Source organism: Sycon ciliatum, chromosome 2, assembly GCF_964019385.1.
Source record: "Sycon ciliatum chromosome 2, ocSycCili1.1, whole genome shotgun sequence".
In the NCBI taxonomy this organism is placed as follows: Eukaryota; Metazoa; Porifera; class Calcarea; order Leucosolenida; family Sycettidae; genus Sycon; species Sycon ciliatum.
Window position 1 is genome coordinate 21,775,977 of NC_088644.1, and position 16,082 is coordinate 21,792,058.

General features: G+C 47.0%; 1 protein-coding gene and 2 non-coding genes across 8 annotated transcripts in view; all 3 read left to right on the forward strand.

The window, feature by feature from the left end:
• Positions 1-16,082, forward strand: part of LOC135809194 (low-density lipoprotein receptor-related protein 4-like) — a 69,779-nt gene that overhangs the window by 39,663 nt on the left and 14,034 nt on the right. For all 6 annotated transcript variants that reach the window (XM_065322478.1, XM_065322479.1, XM_065322480.1 and 3 more), the window contains exons 20-34: positions 302-418; positions 1,531-1,647; positions 2,479-2,598; positions 3,603-3,740; positions 4,214-4,336; positions 4,725-4,884; positions 5,308-5,402; positions 5,891-6,410; positions 6,838-7,235; positions 11,082-11,243; positions 11,620-11,841; positions 12,838-13,015; positions 14,015-14,210; positions 14,996-15,188; positions 15,706-15,837. In XM_065322478.1, coding sequence (XP_065178550.1) covers positions 302-418; positions 1,531-1,647; positions 2,479-2,598; positions 3,603-3,740; positions 4,214-4,336; positions 4,725-4,884; positions 5,308-5,402; positions 5,891-6,410; positions 6,838-7,235; positions 11,082-11,243; positions 11,620-11,841; positions 12,838-13,015; positions 14,015-14,210; positions 14,996-15,188; positions 15,706-15,837 — 2,871 coding nt within the window. The remainder of the gene's footprint in view (positions 1-301; positions 419-1,530; positions 1,648-2,478; positions 2,599-3,602; positions 3,741-4,213; positions 4,337-4,724; positions 4,885-5,307; positions 5,403-5,890; positions 6,411-6,837; positions 7,236-11,081; positions 11,244-11,619; positions 11,842-12,837; positions 13,016-14,014; positions 14,211-14,995; positions 15,189-15,705; positions 15,838-16,082) is intronic.
• On the forward strand, positions 7,300-7,381 carry Trnas-gcu (transfer RNA serine (anticodon GCU)). The gene has a single exon. It is a non-coding gene; the product is annotated as a tRNA-Ser (tRNA).
• On the forward strand, positions 10,871-10,952 carry Trnas-gcu (transfer RNA serine (anticodon GCU)). The gene has a single exon. It is a non-coding gene; the product is annotated as a tRNA-Ser (tRNA).

Sequence of the window (16,082 nt, forward strand, 5' to 3'; positions counted from 1 at the left end):
CTGGGGTCCTGGCAGTTGTACCAACCCCGCACTGGAGTCCAAAAGCAGGTGTGCAGCATCCCTACGACTGTATCGAACTTTTGTACAGAGTACAGAGTGCCTGATATAATCATTGCGTGGGTCTACTTGGGTGCATGTGTGTGTGTGTGTGCATGTGTATGCGAGTTTGCAGGGTGTGTGTGTGTGTGTGTGCGTGCGTGCGTGTGTGCGTGCGTGTGTGCGTGTGCGTGCATGTGTGCGTGTGCGTGCATGTGTGCGTGCGTGTGTGCATGTGTGTGATTGCATTTTGTCATTGAAACAGATGGTGGTTGTCCGCTGAACGATTTCAAGTGCACTGATGGTGAATGCATCCCTCTGGACTTTCGATGTGATCGTTTTATCGACTGTTCAGACCGCAGTGACGAGATTGGCTGTACAGGTACATGCTACACATGTTGTGTATGATGTTTGCAAGTCCGCAATGCAACTGCATGTACATAATTATACATGTGCATGCTGGATACATGGCATGGCTGCCATGGTTGCCATGGTTGCAGCATTGCCACGTACCTGTGTAGGTGGTGATACAGGGCCGCCGGATCAGCAATCTGGTTTGGGGTACTACTCTGACTGGTTTGCAAATACAATGATGGGTCAGTTGTGACGAGGCTTCTTTCACTCTTCCTTTCTGGTCCGATTCTATTTGATGTTGGTATGACAGCCAGCCAATTGCATACATAAAAAGTAGGTATGATATAGAGTGCTAGTAGTCCCTTGAGAGTTGTAGCAAGTGGCAAAGAGTTGTTTGCTAGCTGAAAACAGCTATGGTGCAACTCTGAAAATGCACCACGAAGTCTTTGCATGCGGAGAAAGTGCGGACACTCGGAGCAAGTTGTGGCAGCTGAGAAAGGCTGTGTTTACATGAGAGTTTTCAACCCAGGTTGAGTTTGACCTGGGTCAAATCCGAGCCCCCCCCCCCCCCCCCCCTGAACACAGATTGACTGAATTGTTTAGTGCGCTTGACCCAGAGACCCAGGGGAGGGTTGAAATTGAGAAATCACACTTCCGTACTTCTGTGCGTATTTAGCGCCAGGCTTGCACAGCACTGCGCAGGCAAATTTCCCATACCGTAAAAGCCCTTGTATACGCCCACTCGAAATTACGCCCACCCTCTGTGTACACGCCCAGTCAGGGGAAGTCAACACTTTTGTTTAAAAATAGTGCTCATGCCCATGTATACGCCCAGGTATGCCCAGGTATGCCCAGGTATGCCGGCAACACCAGTACATATACAGGTACTGATACCCAATACTTACCACTATCCCTATTCCAAGTATACGCCCGGTTCCAAAATAACGCCCGTGCCCTTGTATACGCCCAGGAAATCGAGGCTGCTATTCTATACGCCCGGGGCCTATACACGGGCTTTTACGGTAGCTCAATTCACCAGAGCTGACAGGTCGATCGAAGTCATTTTTATGATTTTGTGTCCGGAGGAGGCACATATCTTGTTGTAAGAGTACTTTCTTCAAATTTGATGCCGTGCTCCAGATCGTTCATGCTTGGCACCGAGTGAGTATACTTGTGCTAACGGGGATTGCTACGCAGCCACTGACCACTGCGATCGCGTCTCGGACTGCACTGATGGCTCTGACGAGTGGAACTGCAGTAAGCCATGCCTGCTAATGCCTGTGTTTGCCGGTAGTAGTTTTGACAGGTTTTGAACAGTGTGCAGCGAAACTTCAGTGTATTGTGTACCCTGGATATGGCATGCTATGCTGGATATGGCATGCTATGCTGGATATAGCATGCTATGCTGGATATAGCATGCTATGCTGGATATAGCATGCTATGCTGGATATAGCATGCTATACTGGATATAGCATGCTATGCTGGATATAGCATGCTATGCTGGCTATAGCATGCTATAGCAGGGTTTTTTTTATTGGTCCGGCAATAGCTTAGCCTTTCATACAGTTTGTGTATGGTACACATGGCGTCATCAGCGGTAAACACACGTCGGTGGCCAAAACGTTGGTCCGGCCACCGGACTGGTTCCGCCGCGCCTGTTTCATGTGCTTTTCACTGGAGAGTAAGCCATTAGGATGTTAGAACTTCAGCCAGGCTATTTAGGATTAGAAACATGGATGCAGGGAATGGGATTTTCGGTCTTGACAACTGGTGGGTCTGATCTTCTCACCTCCCGCCACGTTAGGAGCTGCATCTGCGCCTTTGATCCTTGAGGGTGGTGGTGTCCCTATGGATTCTGAAAGCTCGGTCTGAGTATAACGCGAACTGTGGTTTTTTTTTTATAGAATCCGGCCCAAAAGCCAAGTACTAGTATCCATCAAGAACTGGGTTTTCAATCGGTTGTAATCAAGCCCATGGTTTAGAGCTATGTATCTGTCAAGTGTATTTCTGAATGGAGTGTTGTACTTTTGCACACATGCTGCTGCATGTACAGATGCTTTGCTGTTGTTTTCTTGCTTTACTCAACAGCATACGGCTGCAACGGCACTGAAAGTTTTCGGTGCAAATTCGGTGGCAGTTGCATTCCACCCGTATGGGTCTGTGATGGACTCCATGACTGCTTAGACTCGTCCGACGAAGAGAACTGCGGTATGTCTTAAAAGCCGTTGTAGGGCTATATTGCATTTCAGGCTGACTTGCATGTAACGTCTGCGATGAATATCTCATCCGGAACACATTGAAATTTGCTTAAATATGGACCTTGACGGCGGCAAATTATCTCAGCTTTCTGGTGGTATCTATGTTTTCTCTACTTCACCAGGAGTGATTGAGATATGGATGTATCCGTACAACCGCACAGGACACTAAACACATCACTCATCAATATTGTACAAGTAACAATTTAAATTTAAATCGTGCAATTTGTCTTCAACAAACTATCATCAGTGTGACTGCATTTCTTCATGCTGCGTTCCTAGTTTCCAACAGCATTGCCATTGGGCCAACATCTACATTTAGCTCGAACTCAATCAGAAACTACCTGGAAATGTTCTGCATATTTTCGCACTGCTGTCTCATGTCGGAGAGTCTTTCTGCAAAACTATGATCATGGCAACGTCTGTCTTTTTCTGCTGGGTGGCACTGCCTCTGCCTCTGCCCTTTCCTAAAGCCCAGAATTGTTATAATTTGGATAACTTAGACCAAAGTTGCACGATTTAATGACGAACAAATGTCGGAGGTACAGAGATTCTGACAATAACTTGCCTGTGAAAGGGCTGATGTGGGGGCTGTGTGTCATCTCTGTAAAACAATGTCCACCCAGTAGGCTATGGGCTGGCTATGCTAGTTGCACTTTGATGCTCGTATACTGTGCTCCACTGTGGTCTTAAAACCATCCCACACATGCCTGCCTGCTGTGCATGACTTGGTGAACATGTTGTAATCAGCATTCAATGTGTGTGTGTATGTGTGTGTGTGTGTGTGTGTGTGTGTGTGTGTGTGTGTGTGTGTGTGTGTGTGTGTGTGTGTGTGTGTGTGTGTGTGTGTGTGTGTGTGTGTGTGTGTGTGTGTGTGTGCGCGTGTACTATTTGAGATTTGTATGAATTTCCATGGCAGCATGTTCTCTTACATGTACTACTCTGTTTGCTGCGCAGGAAGCTCTACCGATGGTGTGCACTGCATTGCGGGAGAAATGCTGTGTGAACGCCGTCGAATGTGTATCCGCTCTACTTGGTTTTGCGATCAGGACGTGGACTGTGCGTTTGCTGGCGACGAGGAACCAAACTGTTTAGGTACTGGCTGCCGTAATCGTCGTCATGCCTTCACTTATTGCTGGCTGTGCGATAATCCGCTTACCTCAAGCGCGTGCAACTCACACTCTTCTCAAAATGTCGAACACATTGATGTCAGCGCCTGAAATGTCTGCAGTAGTCATTCAGTTGAGTGACTGCAGCATTTCTTACAGCCATTGTTATAAATTATGTATGTGTGTGTGCTCTTCCATTCTGTACTAGGTCTGTAGTAGTCCGGCAGCAGCATGGCTTGTGTGATGGCATACCTGTGTGATGTCATACCCTTGTGACGTCATACCCGGGTGACGTCATACCCGGGTGATGGCATACCCGTGTGATGTCATACCCGTGTGATGTCATACCCGTGTGATGTCATATCTGTGTGATGTCATACCCATGTGATGCCATACCTGTTATTGTACCAGCATGTTCTTTGTTTTGTTTTTCTGTACTCTCCCCTGGCTGGTTTGCAGCTAGCTGTGACTTGGCGACACAGTTCAAGTGCATCAACAGCGACACCTGTGTGCCACGTGCCATGGTCTGTGATGGCATTGCACAGTGTGTGGACGGTAGTGATGAAGCTTTGCCATCATGTCGTAAGTCAATCCCATGGTCACTGTTTCTATCCCATGGTCACTGTTTCTATCCCATGGTCACTGTTTCTATCCCATGGTCACTGTTTCTATCCCATGGTCACTGTTTCTATCCCATGGTCACTGTTTCTATCCCATGGTCACTGTTTCTATTCCATGGTCACTGTTTCTATCCCATGGTCACTGTTTCTATCCCATGGTCACTGTTTCAATCACACTCCAGTACTCACTGACAACCAGAAATCCTAGTGTACTAACAGCTGACCAGATTAACAAGGGTTGGCGTGGGCATGGGCGAGTATGTGTGAATGTGTTTGTGCCCGTGTGAGCATGCATGTGCTTGCATATGTGCATGTGTGTGCGTATGTGTGCACTCCTGGTCTGCTCTCAGAGTCTTGCGCTGGTGGCAATGAGGAGTACGGGTGTGCTGCCAATCACCGGTGCATTGCATCAGGCAAGCACTGTGATGGCGTCAACGACTGCGGTGACTGGAGTGACGAAACCGACACAGTGTGCCCTGCACCCATAGCTTCACCATGCTTGCTGCTAAGGTACTCACCTGTCCAGTGGGTTCATTTTGCTTCTAGTACTACACTGACTGTTGCATGGCAATACCATACATGTTACCACTGGTTATAAACAGTATTATGTAGTGAGTCGAAAAGTTTTGATCATGTTCTTCATAATTACGTGCAGCTCTCTGGCTTTGCCCAATACTCGTACACTGGAGTAAGTCTGCTGTTTGTACTTGTCTTCCACTGTCATTGAGTACCGGGACCATGTTTGTTGCTACAGTACTTGTAGGGAATGGAAGAGGTTGCAGTCCTTCAGACCTGTGTACATGTATGTAGGTCACGCAGATAGCCCTAGTGTCTACAGCAAGGTAGCTGACCCTAGTATCAACAGCAAGGTAGCTGACAGTTCTTTACTCTGCCATTGTGTCACTGTGCCTGTACCTGTGCCCTTCGCCACAGACCGAATGCGCTCGTATGTGGCGTGAACTGCTTCAACTTCTCAGCCACATGTTGCCCAGAGGGCTATGAGAGAAAGGAGAATGGCTTCTGTTATGGTGAGCCCTAGCATTTGAGACAGAGGGGTGCGTGCCGTGATTTGATTTGAGGGACACTTTCGAGTCATACTTCACTTGCTACATTGTAGCAACTCTGCTATGTTTTGTCTGTTTGGTGAGCTATAAAATCGGGTCGCAGGCATACTGCAGGAGCTGTCAGTGCATGTGTGTGTGTGTGTGTGTGTGTGTGTGTGCGTGCGTGCGTGCGCGCGCGCGTGTGTGTGTGTGTGTGTGTGTGTGTGTGTGTGTGTGTGTGTGTGTGTGTGTGTGTGCGCGTTGCGTTAGTCCAACATACAGGCAGGGTATCTTTAATTAAGGCTTGAATAGGTCGACCTGTCTGATGTTCAGATGGGAAATAGTGATGTTGTACATGTACTGCAGGCAACGTTCATCCCCAGTATTCCCCTGACCCTGTATACATACTACTGTAGTGTGCCCTTACTGAAACATGGCATGTGTTCTTATTGTAACCCACATGCTGTGTATAGATATTGACGAATGTTCGTCATCTCTCCGGCCGTGTAATCAGCGCTGTGTCAACACCCCAGGCAGTTACACGTGCTCGTGTGCACAAGGATACACGCTGCTCAACGGCACGGAGTGCAGACCCTCTGACCAGAGTGTGCAGCCGTCACTGCTAGTTGCCAACACCATTGACATCATCCAGTACAGCCTTGCCAATGTGCGCGCCAAGCCGCTGGTTGCCAATCAGCGATTCCTGACCTCGGTGGACTATCACTGGGCACACGACTATCTGTTCTGGACGGACTCAGTCAGTGGCTCTATCTATCGCTCCGATCTCGCTGGTGTACATACCCAGGTTATCATTCACACGCAGCTCAGCCGTCCAAGCATGCTAGCTGTGGACTGGATACATGACAATCTGTACTGGACGGATGCACTGCAGGGTCGTATTGAGTCGTCCGATCTTGACGGCAACCGCATCATTGTTCTGTTCAGTGATGTTCGCTTCAAGCCGCAAGCTATTGCAGTTGCTCCTTGTCACGAGTAAGTTAGTCAGTGCCAAACTGGTTCAGTGTTTTGCCTGTAAATGCCACCACCACTACAACGTAACAGTTACTGCATCGTCGATACAAGTTCTGCGGCATAGGCAGAATGATAGTGACTGCACTCCACCGTGTTTACTTGCACTGTGATCCAATGCTCAGTATGCACATGCAGGCAAGAAACAAGACTGGTATACGGCACTGTAGGCTGCCTTGTACTCATCTCTCATTACCTGCAAAGTCATTTGTAAAGAGGTGTGATTTGGAAACTGTGTTCTTTCTTTCCTGATGGGGATGCACTTTACACGTCTTTTCGCTGACGTCCTTGTCAGAACTAGTCGCTAGAAGCGATGCACTGATCAAAATTGTTGATAAATGCATTTTTCCCTGACACTTTCCCTTTCCCCGTGTTGTGTGGGACTGTGTAGGTACTTGTTCTGGACAGACTTTGGCGATGTTCCCAGAATCGAGCGTAGCTACCTTGACGGCACATCGCGTCGTGCCATTCACACATCCCGTCTTTACTGGCCCTCTGCTCTTACTCTGGATCTAGAGAATGAGCTGGTGTACTGGTCGGACAACAAGCTACACACTATTGAATACTCTCGGTTCGACGGCAGTGGCCGCACGCTGCTCTTGTCTCTGGATGTACAGCATCCGTTTGCGATGACTGTATTCAATGGCTACCTGTACTGGGCCGATGCCCATAGCCAATCTGTCCTCGCTCATGATCAGTGGTCCTCCAGCCGACGGCCTCATGTAATATCTTCCGGTCTGCACGTGCCATCCGACATCAGACTCTTGCACCCGCTACGTCAAATCCAGTGTAAGTCATTGTTAACCAGGTCATTGTTTTCTTGTTGGTCCTTCTGCTGCTGGTTCATGTGGTTGACGAGGTGGCCGAGTGGTTAAGGCGATGGACTGCTAATCCATTGGGCTCTGCCCGCGTGGGTTCGAATCCCATCTTCGTCGTGTACTAGTTTTTTTGTCAAACCTGGACCGGAACACAAACCCATGTAAGTAGGGAAACCCGAGCTAGTCCTAGGGCCCATTTGAAATTTCTCACTTTTACTTGGCACATGTTTGCTAACATGGATTTTATGATCATTCCTGGATGGTTTTTGCCTCCTGAACACAATGGCATAGGTTTCGATTGCCGAATTGTGTCCGAACATGGTGAAAAACATCAAAATAGAAAAAGGCCGTTATTACCATGGCAACCTAACTAGAATTGCTCCTATATCCATTTTTACTGACATGTATATGGCCAAGTAGCACCTCATTTTGCTCAGAATAAGCAGTAGATACAGTACGGCGACAAGTACTGTACTTTTACAGTGTCAAAACAAAATTTCCAAAGTGCAGTGAAACTTGGCTATTGGACATGTACATGTATTATTACATGTCGCGTCGAATGTTAGCATTGAGGTACGTGTACATGCATGTGCGGCTAGCAGGTACATGAGACTATTTACAGGCATGCATTATTATCAGACTGCAAACACGAGAGAAGCGTCAGACGGTTCGGTGTTACACTTCAACTGAGAGAATAGGTATTGTAACCCACTGAGTACTAACAGGAGAAGAAAAAGGTGGTAGGAAACTGTCAGAGTCTAAGGAAAGAAGTGCTATAGGACAGTTGCAACCTGAACTAATTTACTCGAAGTACGTGGAGATAATACGATAGATCTCGCAGCAATGTAAGAAGGACAACACTATTAATTTTGTATGCGATGGCAGTGCTGTAACGAAAAATGATGAAAATGAAAATACCAAAATCCTTTGCATACTTGTAGATATTAAACAGTCCAAACATTGGCTAGCTTGTCACATACTTAAATGCTTTGAAAAGACTTCAAGGCTGCAGTTGGACAACGCTCACAGGTGAATAGCTGCAGTTTAAAAAGCTGATCCATCCCAACATTGTGATGCGAATACTTTCACTTCCATGTGTTTCACTTTAACTGAAGTTGTTCTTCCGTCTGAGCTTTGGAAACTCTGCGCCGTACAGCTGAGCCCATCTCTACTCCGCCACCTACACCATCACTATTGGCTCTGCTGTCAGGGACAATTCTTTAGCCACTAGTACATGAGGTATTATATGAACTTGTTTTCCCTCTTCACCGCCGCTCTTGAATCGCATCAACTACGTGCCGTGATCAGTTCAGGAGAGACAAGCCATGACATTGGACATCGGACTCTTTCTTGCAGTTAGTGTTTTATAAGTATAACTGTAGTTTCACACTGCCTAGGCCCAGCCATCAAATTCTGTGACAAGGAAATTATTCTTCTACTGCTGGTGTTGCATATTGGGATAGGTTACCTCCAGGTACTCGGATTTCGTTTTTGAAACACTCCACACCACATAGCTACTCCCTCTCACTGCAGCATGGGACTCCTAAGGCAGTTGTCCTAGAGCTGTTGAGCTGGTAAATAGGCTTTTTTTTTGTGCAAATGGTAGCTGATCACCACGGTCGATGTGTTCAAATCATGGTACTAACACTAGCCGCTCTTGTAGATTTGAATCAAATGCTCGTCCACTGTAACACCTCCTGTGCAGCAGTACTCACAAAGTAAATGCCTTCATTCCAGCCCGATGAAGTTGGCCAGGTCTGAAACTTTCCACGGTTGTAGATTAGTCCTATGAATAGTTACAACTGGCTTGGCAAGCTATGATGACTTTCCCCTGCTTTCCACACATAATTGTTGTGCTGCTCCTTGTTGGAATCATGCTTACTTTTCCGGGGAGCCAAGATGACATTGTAATGAAGGTTCTGCTGAATTTAGCATCGATCCATTCGTGGACGTTCCGACAGCAAAAGCGCCAGCGAGTCAATGCAAAACTTCGAAGAATGTGTCCAAACGAGGTAACACATTTCTGGTATGTCACAACTACACTACTTGATGCTCAATCTTTCCAACTCTCGCACAAAATCTGTGTACGCGTCGGTTCGCATCCTGTGTATGTACGGTGTTACTATAGCTCCTGGCACATAAAAGGGTAAAAACTCCCAGGTCCAGTCAATATAGTACCGAGAAAGTCTTGAAAATGCTTGAATATAGCCGATGAGAACTTAGTTTTTTCGGCAATTTTGTATTCCTATCGAGGGTGATTTCGGGACCTTTGGACGCGATTGGACACGCCATACTGGGCCAAGACACTCTTGAAGACATTGTCTATCAAATAACACCGAAAAATCCTTGTTAGCCAACATGTGTCAAGGCATGTATTTTAGAGGTCGATTTTTTGAATTGGCCCCAGTACTAAGCATGCACCAGTCTTTTTGGACTTTGCATTCACCCAGCACAGCACGCCTATATATACGCGGTGACCGAGCTGTGCAGTAAGAACGTCATAGGCTGCGAGAGTGACCCCTGAGTTGTTGAGTTGTTGAGCAGCCGACAGTACTGCACTACTGTTACAGGTGTACCTTAGTGGGTAAGTCCGGGGCGTGCTGTACCTGGACATTGAACCAATTATATCGTATATACATGTACCAACGCTTTTCTCCGGCTTCATTTGTCAGTGCGTACGAGTGCGAACTACGAAGTGTGCATTCCCCGGTAGAAATAGCAGCGAACACAAAGGGTTTTTTGCGGACCTCTTGTCAGGTCAGCTGGAGGATGAGAACCTTGCCAGGAATCCTTCATGTCATCTTGCGCATGAGTGTTTGCCTGACACCAGGTGTGGGTACCTTTATACAGTGACTCTATTGCACTAGGTGTGGGTATCTTCATACAGTGACTCTATTGCACTAGGTGTGGGTATCTTTATACAGTGACTCTATTGCACTAGGTGTGGGTATCTCTATCCAGTGACTCTATTGCACTACAAACAAGTTACCTAGTGCAGTGACAACCAAGTACAGTAAATAGTGGATATAACGTGCCCCTTTGATTTTCGATAATTTATCACTATATCCGGTGCATCACTATAGCCGATTTGCATGTATGACTGACACATGGCACATGACTGTGCATGAAATGATGCGTACATGCTGGAAAAAGCATAAAAAGCAGCCATGTGTACGTGTGGCTGCTTACAGCATACAGGGAAAAAAATTCTCTCAATCATGTCTGCTGCCAGATGCATCCAGGCAACATTGGATCAGTTTTGGAAGAAGTGAACTATATTGGAAGAACACTTGTTTTGTGATCATCACTCTTGATCAGTATATGCGATATTTTCCTGTGCATTTGATATGGTTTGCTTCCTGAAGCCCATCACAATAAGCGATATATCGGTATAGCCGATAATAGTGTGTATAGTGATATTTTAGCTGTATATTTTTGTGATTTGATTTTGATTTTGGCGAGTTCTATCATTATAGCCGGTATATCGTTACACCCGGTCACTTTATAAACGATACTCACTGTAAGTTAGTCGTCAAGGCGGATTTGGTTTCCAGTGAGAGATCGCTGTCAGGTTTTCTTTTTGTTCGTGCTAATCTGTGTGTGGTTGACGAGGTGGCCGAGTGGTTAAGGCGATGGACTGCTAATCCATTGGGCTCTGCCCGCGTGGGTTCGAATCCCATCTTCGTCGTGCATCATTTTTTTGTCTCGTCTGGATCATCTGGATTGGTGCACAACCTCTGTATGGAGGTTGGAAATGGCTGTGATAACAAAAATAATGTGTCAGTGGATTTTGATTGTTCTTTTGTGTGATGTACAGGTCCTGCCAGTGACCACGCTCACTGCAACTTGAACTGCTCATACCGCTGTCTACCTTCCAATGAGGATGCAACGCCACCTTTCTCGTGCTTCTGTGGCCCACAGCAAACCCACATACCCAAGAAGACCGCACTGCAGAACAGCACAGATCAATGTGTGGAGGGTAAGCCGGTACACTTGCTGGTGCTAAACAACCGAGTCCCTCGTTCTTACTCAGCTGATGATGTCGGGCTATTGTGTGCTGTGTGATGAAGTAATGTGATCTATTGTTATCCTGTTGTATGGTTATGGCTGGCAATGCTGTGCACAATCTAACAGTTAGTCCATGTTGCACAGCACACACGACGATCCATTGTTCAGACTAACTACAAATGTTTGTCAGTTTGCCAGCTGCGTTCCTTTAGATGTATTCTGTGTACGTATTTCTTACACTATGGCTTGTTGTTGGCTGGCATGCATGTCTTTGTGTGCTTGTGTGCATGTGGGTGGCCGCGTGGTGCGGTGCTTGCTTACTATTAAAATGCTGTTCTGTGTGTCAGAGCTGCCTACGCTGGTACTGTCGACGACCAACAGTGGCCTGCGGCGTGTCTCTCCGACTAGTCACGCATCAGAGATCCTTGCTGGTGGTCTGCGGCCAGTGTTCATGGCCTCGGCAGTCTTTGGCGGTGATCCATCTACAACGGAGATCTACTTTACTAACCTCAGTGGCTTCATCTTGAAGATGCAGTTGCTGGGAGGAACTCCTGTCCTTGTTCGGAATTGTAAGAATCAGTGTTACATAATGTCTTTGAATCACTGTGCTGCATCGTGCTGGAACTATTACGATTTTGATTGCTTAGTTGACATCATACCGATTAGCTTATTGCTATTAGCTTTATTGGCTTAGTAATCATTGCTCACTATCTGTTCTTTCCACTAGGCTTTTACCTTTTAGTATGGCTTCTTATGAACACCTGTTGTGCATTTGCTCAAGATGACACCATGCCTTGGAATGCTGAGAAAGTGCATTCATACAAGCATGTAGCTGGCAACACAGAAAGTGTGCGAGACCAAAGGCGCCACTTGTCAGAGAGAACTGCCATGAGGAATTTCACCAGAGCCCTGCTTCAAAAGTGAAGGTCACGGCGTGTGTGGAGCGCATATTCAGGCGGCATGCCAGGTATATCTCTGTAGAGCTCGAAAGCGATGACGTCAGAAGTCAAAGCCTAACTACAAATATCGACTTTTGGATCCACTCTGCCCATAGCGAAGTACAGGATGTGGTGGGTGAACCCCTCGTGTCGCACGCAGGTCTGATTGTTCTGTGCCAGGAGTGGGTCCGTGTCCTTCCCTGAGTAGGAGGGTCCAGTCCAATCACTACCGCTGCATCCATCACTACACTGGGAAGGAAAACCACCCAAACGTGTATGAATCCATGCAAAACTGGATCCAAGTGGATCCAGAAGTCAGCGGTGTCATGGCTCCGGGCTAGGATCCAGAAGTCAGCGGTGTCATGGCTCCGGGGCTAGCGGCGACTTATCACTTTCAAGCCCTATTGGAACGCTTTTGACATGCATGTACAGAGCCAAGAGGTGGGAAAATCCCGAATCAGCGTAATTTGCTATAAGGGGCCATCTGCAAAATTCGAAAATAAAAAATCCGGATACTAGTAGTGTCCGGGTAGTAGCCAAAGGGGGGGGGGGGTAGTTAAAAGATGCCTGGCGGATTTGTTCATGTATATTGTTCGTGTTTGTGTTTGTGTGTTGTTCTGTATGTAGACATACTCACTGGCCTCCTCAGTATTGCTGTAGACTGGACGACGGGTCATATCTTCGTTGCTGAATACGTAGGCGGCAGACAGTTTATAAACCTATTCCATCCAGACCTCGGGCGAACACGCGTGCTCATCACCTTTTTTGGTCGTATACAAGATATCATTATTTGGCCACAGCGTGGGTAAGTAGAGGGCAATGGGGGCATAGTCTACCTCTATCTTTGCCACATGTTTACACTGTGAAACGATGTGTGACATTTGCAGATTTCAATGTGACCTGCTTGGGTCCTCTCTTCATCCTCTCTTCATCATTCCTGATGATCATGAGGTTGCAACAGCGCTGGTGTCCGCACACACTAGATTTTATCATCGTTTTGAGCGCAATGTCATAATTCTGTCAACAATGCAGCCGTCTGCCCCGCTCGGATAATTCTACTGTAGTACTAGCCTTACCAAGTTACCAGACATGTACGTTTGCATGATTGGTCACTCACGGTCGTCATAACAACAAGCCCGGATTACATTTGAATCCGTTGAGTTCTTTGTCCATTGTTGTTCTCACATTTTGCTGATTGCAATAAAAACTTTGTGTCGAGTAGCCTAGGCAGAACCGATATCATGGTAGTGACATATATACATCGTGTTATGAGAAACTCTGACTTGCATAGCCATTGCTCAATGAATCCTGCTGATGCCGTGCACCACTGGGCCAGTGTCCACCTGTGGCAAGTTCTTTCATCTGCTCGTAAATCTGCTGCGTATGCTAGCTCATGATTTCTGTCACCCAGGCGGAGCACGTGTGATGAAGGATAACTCTCATCTTCTCTTTATTATATTCGTCACGTCATCTTCTCTCATTCTTCTTATCAATATACATTATAATTTTTTATTTCTGTCTGTCTGCCTGTCTGTCTGTCTGCTGTCTGCTGTCTGCTGTCTGCTGTCTGTCTGTCTGTCTGTCTGTCTGTCTGTCTGTCTGTCTGTCTGTCTGTCTGTCTGTCTGTCTGTCTGTCTGTCTGTCTGCCCGTATGTGTGTTCCTCTGTCTGTACATTTCCAGGCTGTCTGTTTGCCTTACGTTCTGATAATGTTATTTGTTTACCGATGGCATGAGTCCTGTGCAAGTCTTGCATATACTGGTATATGCTGTGTTCTTACTTCTCATGGGGGGTGCTGGGTGTAGGCGCATCTTCTGGACTGATCAGCTCAGAGATGGAATTTTTAGCGCTAACATGGATGGCAGCGATGTACAGCAGATCCTTCGTACAAATAATCCCGTTGCTCTAGTCTTGGACTATGACCTGGAGAGGTTTGTCTGGTCACGGCCCGCTCCACAGGATACCATTCAGAGTGCTAGCATCCAAGGCACCGCATTCACGGTAGGTCGCCTACCTGCCTTGCAGGCTGTTTCTGCTGGCCCACAATGCGTATTGCTCGGTTGGAAATGGTACTTTTCTACAGTCCCTGCCTGCCCCGTGCACTGTTTGAGATCAGCTTGCTGTTGTGATCACTGATCATGGAGAAGCGCTTCACTACACCCACACAACTTCCTGTGCATCAAGCAGGTGCCCGATATTGTAGTCGCTCAGCCAAAACGAAATTCGTCGGCACACCATTGGCCTAGCGCCACAGGAGAATTTCTTCTCGGTTCTATAGAGGTCTCTGTAAAAAATTAGATGAAAACTTAGCCAAAAAAGTACCTCCCTCAGCCATTGGATATATACTACACCTGTACTGCGTGCAATGGAAATCGGTCAACCAAACAGTTGCCTGCGACGCTAGGAGAAGAGCAAAAGGCCGCGCAGCTCTGACCTTTTGTCATGTATTGATGTGTTGCTTATTGCTATAGTACCCTCGCTGTTAGGCGCTACATCTGCCACCCTGGTATCACAGGCATGGTGGTGGCCTGGCACATGCGAAACTTCCTAAGCTGGTTGTGTTTCTCAACGCAATTGTATAGCCGGTGGTAACGCGGACGTGCAAACTTTACTTTTTTTACTTGTAGTGATGTGTTGCTTATTGGTGTAGTACATGTAGCACTTCAAAGTACACACGGGCACTTCTACAGGTACTTCATGTCAAGTCCTGGATCTTTCATGCTTGTATCATAGTCGAGATGCCGTGATATTGACCAGCCCTTTTTCTTGCCTGTTGTTCCCTCTAGACTCATCTCAACACATCCCACTTTGTGTTTGGAATGACATTGCTGGGCAACGATTTGATCTGGACGAATAAATTTGACGAAACCGTCAGTCGCTTGTCGCTCTCGAATGCCTCTGATCATCAGATCATCCAGCGTGCAACGGGAGAGCCGTTGTTGGTTCTCGCTGCGCCCTCTCCTTATCAGCTAGCTAATGGTGAGACTGGGCCAAACAGATTGGACAAAGCTGCTTTTATGACATGATAAGTTAACAGCTTTCTAGCTGTACTGTTAGGTATGGTGTGTGGTTGTGTACGTGTCCGGAGGTGCGGGTTCGAATCCCACCGCTGCCACCAATTTTGTAGCGGGCCGCAGTCTCTCGGAGGCAAAAATACAAGGGCCTCAGTGAACACACTGTTGTTTATAAAAACTGAACTGAAATGAATTGAGGGTAAATTAGCTGGCAATTAAAATGTAACTATAACTGGCATCAAAAGAATCGTGAGCAGCAGCTTTTGTACACGGGCAGACTCCGTACGCTAATGTACGGGGATACGCTAACGTACGGGGATACGCGAAATAAACGCTATATGCTATACGCTAAACACTATACGCTATACGCTGTGAAAGTCACCAGCGTGCCAACGCTACATATACACATTGTGTGTGTCTTTGCTTCAGCACGGAGTGTATATGGTGATCATGTATGCACATTGTGTGTTTCTTTGCTTCAGCACGGAGTGTGTGTAGTGATTTCCCTTGTCCGAATGCTAACATGTCATGCGTACCGCGAGCAGTTTCAAACGCACATGGAGAGACGCTGACGCAGCCAGTGTGCCTCTGCATTGGGGCGTGTAACTTCACCTGTAAGCTTTGTCCGTGTCTGTATGTGTATGTATGTGTGTGTGTTGTTGTGTGTGTGTGTGTGTGTGTGCGTGCGTGCGTGCGTGCGTGCGTGCGTGCGTGCGTGCGTGCGTGCGTGCGTATCACCGGTTGTCGTGCTCTAACTCTCTTTCCATTGTATATTTTAGGGCCCACGTAGTTATTGCTCTTGTGGCAGTGGCTCAACAGGACAGGACAGAACAGGATAGGGCAGATGTGTGCGCAAGGT